The sequence below is a fragment of the Gossypium hirsutum genome, chromosome A13 (assembly GCF_007990345.1).
Source record: "Gossypium hirsutum isolate 1008001.06 chromosome A13, Gossypium_hirsutum_v2.1, whole genome shotgun sequence".
NCBI lineage: Eukaryota > Viridiplantae > Streptophyta > Magnoliopsida > Malvales > Malvaceae > Gossypium > Gossypium hirsutum.
In genome coordinates, this window is record NC_053436.1 from 80,911,905 (window position 1) to 80,915,814 (window position 3,910).

Here is a 3,910-nt window from a genome sequence, read left to right on the forward strand (position 1 = left end):
AAATTAATTATGATTATAGATAATAGAAATTTTATGATTAACATTTTTCCTAAATTGAACCCTTCATGATATTTTATATATAAAAGTTAAAAAAAACTTCACATGTAGTACGTAGTTAATAACGAAAAAGTCAAAAATATAAAAATAAAGAAATAATATCATGATGTAATCCAAATTTAATAATATATTATCAATTTTTTTAAAATATATTTTTTTTTCAAATTAATATTATATTTGTATAAATTAATGAATTAAACAACACCGTATTATTAAAAAAAATATTTTACATAATTTCAAAGATTTTTTTCATATAAATAAACAATTACATTACAATAAAAAAAACGAGTTTACAAATAAAAAGACTGAATTTAAATCAAAACCTACACAAACACAAACTTATCAATGAGCCATTGGTGTGACCCTATTTTATGAATAAGAAATATTTTGAAATACAGGAAGATTTATGCGGAAAAAGGGATGGACAAACGGGAAAGCGGTGGATTGTTCACATTGCTCACATGCTTCAGGGTAATATCTGCCTGCCCCTGAGGAGGCACGTACTTGACAGGGTATGGCCCTACGCTCACCGCCTTCTCGCTTCGGCAGCTCAGCAACCCCCCATTCCCAGATTTCTGCCTTCCTCCTTTGCCAATGCCATTGTACTTGTAATTGCCATGCATCTCCTCTGCTTCTGATACCCCAACAGATCCTCTCTCAAACCCTTCTGCCGTTGTCACGCTCCACTCTATGCTCGCCTCGCTCGGCTCGTAGCAGCAATCTGTCATCATTGATGAATACTGACACCCGAACCCTGAACCGTTGCAGGCTGCTGCTATCGATCTTATTGTATTAAAATTCAAGGCATCATCCAATGAATCTCGACGATTATTGTACATTGGATGGGACGTGGAGTGGCCCTGGGTGGTTGTGGATAAGCTCTCAATTTCAAACAAGTCCGAGCTGGTATCACTTGCAGCATCATCGTCCGCTATGGTAATTCTGGACACTAGTTTCTTTGGAACAGAAATAGATGAGTCGTCAGGAGGTAGGAACACATCCAACGACTCTCGAGGTGGATCTTCATGATTATCAAGAGAACTACTATTTATATTCACTACCATTTTAACGTGGGATGATTTTGGTTGTACTTGATTAAGTATTGGAAAGGTGAAGCCAGCAGTCCCTGAACCATTAGTTATCATCAGGGGTACTCTTGTTGTTGTTGCTACCACACGCTGTACTCCTAAGCTTGAATGGAACTCATGATTCTCTTCTGAGATACAGCGAGGATTGCAGGTTTGTAGCATCTCTCGCCGTTTATGATCAATACCCGAGCTGGCACTTTGTGTCCCTGTGCTTCTGTCACCATCTACCTTAAAACTCTGGGGCTTATTGGGCTCAACTTGAACTGATTTCTTGCCCGAGCAGGGGCAACTTCGTCGCCAAAGCCTTCTTAACTTACCGGACCCTTTTCTCTTGTCATCGGTTGTGGTCATAGAAACTGCAATGGCACCAGCAGGATTTGCCAACAAACCAGTCTGACTATTCCAGCTAGCCTCTGATGAAGGCGTTGGTGTGGCATGGAAGGAACGAACTCGGTAGGTCCTCCCATAACCACACCCGTCAGCAGCTGACGAAGCCGAAGAAAATCTACCGGCCAAGGCAGCCCCGGGCTCTGATGCAACATGAACCGGATTGGGTATGTTAAGGGGGGACACTCTTTTGCACACTCTTGAATCGCTGTTGCTTTCACTGAAGTACCTTTTGGCATCAAAAATGCTAATTTCTGTATCCTCATCTGCAGATACATCTACTCCAAGGTTGGTTTTTTGTTGTGGAAATGAATTAATATTGTAAGAAAGGGCGGGTTTCAGTTCCTCTTCCTGTTCCTGTTCCTGTTCCAGGAAGTGTTCTTGAGAGCCTCCTCCATTCATTGTTTTCATTGCTCTTGCCTTTTCCATCATCATCGTCATCATCATCTGTAATTAAAAAAAAAAGAAATTAATGGATGTATGAGAGTAAAATTGCGTCCGAAATCCCATATTTTGCAGGTTGGGTACAAAGTTTGTCCAAAACACCAATCATACATAGTAATGCAAACATTCTCACCCCAGCAATGAAAGTTATATTCCAAATAAGGAAATCAGCATTCCCTATAAGCTATTTATTTCCTTATTAAAGGATTCAAACTTTAATCCACAACCACATGATGTAAGAGACCGGACCTACAGTAGAGAATGGACAGTGAGCACATAATTCACAACCATCAGAATTTCCAACATCCCATGGAAAATTATTGTGTATATTCCCCCACAGAAACTGTCTGATATATATTCTTGTTTTTCCATCCTACTTACACCAATTAATTTATGTTAGTAGTATTTTTTCATATATTTTAATTATTGGTAATTTTTAGTAATTTATATAACTTGTTTGGGAAAAATAAATAAATCATTTATTTGGAAGAAGTCTTACTTTTTATCAGAGTTTTTCTAACTGAATGTTTAAAGTTACTTTAATTATTCTTTATTTTATGTCTAATTATTATAAAATATAAGTGTTAAAAAAGTTTTTTTTCTCGTTACCTTAATAACCAAATATAATATTAGTTTTATGAAAAAAAATTTGATAGTCTTCGGATGGTGGTAATGAAAAATACCCTTTTTAAGTATAATATATAATAAATGAGATATATAATAATTTTTAAAATCTATTTATAAAGATAAAAAGTATATTACAAATGTATGAAATATTAAACTAATTTTATATGTTTTGCATTTTCTAAAAAGACCAAATGAGTGAATTTACTGTCTCTACTATTGTTTGCTCAAAATTAATATTCTACTTTTCAAAGGGTTTGGTTTGAGTCCAGATTCTATAAGATTTTGTTTGCTATGGTTAATTTAATCACGTGGTTTTTTTGTAATTTACACAGCCATTTTTTTGACTGATTGGGTCTGTGTACATTGGAATACTCATTTGCGACGTGATTTTGATTAAAAAAAATAATTAAAAAAATAAAATGCTTCAAAATGAGAGAAGCATGGAAATAACTCGACTTCTTTAAAAGAAATGGAGAATTAAAATTAAATTATATATTTTTATGGTAGTAAAAATATAAATATAAATTTTAATTTTAATAATTTATATTTGTTTAATTTTTAAAAGATTAAATTTTTTTTTTATTTTCGATAGAGTTAAAATTTAATTTTATAATAAAATGTGAGAGACCCCGCGAATACCTTTGCTCCCGTCACTTACCACTACTAATCGTTTCTGAGGCGGAGTTGATGTTATGGATCTTTATGTGTAGAATAGTAAACACCCACCATAGCATGAGTAAAAGGTAGGGCAGGAGAAAGTTGTTACGTCAGATAAAACGCTTATGAGAAGTCAAGAACCCCATTTCTTGGGTTCTTGAAGAAAAAGAAGCTGCTGCTGATAACAATATGTTGATGAATACAGAGAAACAAAACAACCAAAAATTTAGACCAATCAAATTTTATTTTTTTATTTTTAATTAATGCACAGATAAACTATAAAAAAGATTGTATTGTTTTTAAATTAAATTAATTTACAGATAAAGAATCTATATCCATATCTATATATCATATAAAACCAACTTCTAATAATAAATAAGGGTATAAGAAACTTTTAAATTTATTTTAATATCTATTCTAAAAAATAAATAGGATTATAATAGACTTTAATAGAGTTTATAATATTGTTTTTTATATATACACACATCTTATTTGGTTCATAAGAGTTAATAGAATTAAAATTTTCATTTAATCTTAATTTCTTTTTTCCTTATCAAAATATTCATTTAATTTCAATAGGGTCAAATTATGGTTATTAATTTTTATTTAGGAGTGAATATAAAAAAATTAGATCATTCAAATTAATAATG

The 3,910-nt window shown here is 32.6% G+C and overlaps 1 protein-coding gene across 1 annotated transcript; it reads right to left on the minus strand.

Annotated features, from left to right (window-relative positions):
* Nucleotides 1-250: 250 nt before the first annotated feature.
* Nucleotides 251-2,202, minus strand: LOC107895053 (protein PHYTOCHROME KINASE SUBSTRATE 4). Its single transcript, XM_041086056.1, has 2 exons — nucleotides 2,110-2,202; nucleotides 251-1,979 (listed from the first exon to the last, which is right to left on the minus strand). Exon 2 carries the CDS (start codon nucleotides 1,977-1,979, stop codon nucleotides 462-464), a length of 1,518 nt encoding a protein of 505 aa, XP_040941990.1. The 5' UTR covers nucleotides 2,110-2,202; the 3' UTR covers nucleotides 251-461.
* Nucleotides 2,203-3,910: the final 1,708 nt, after the last annotated feature.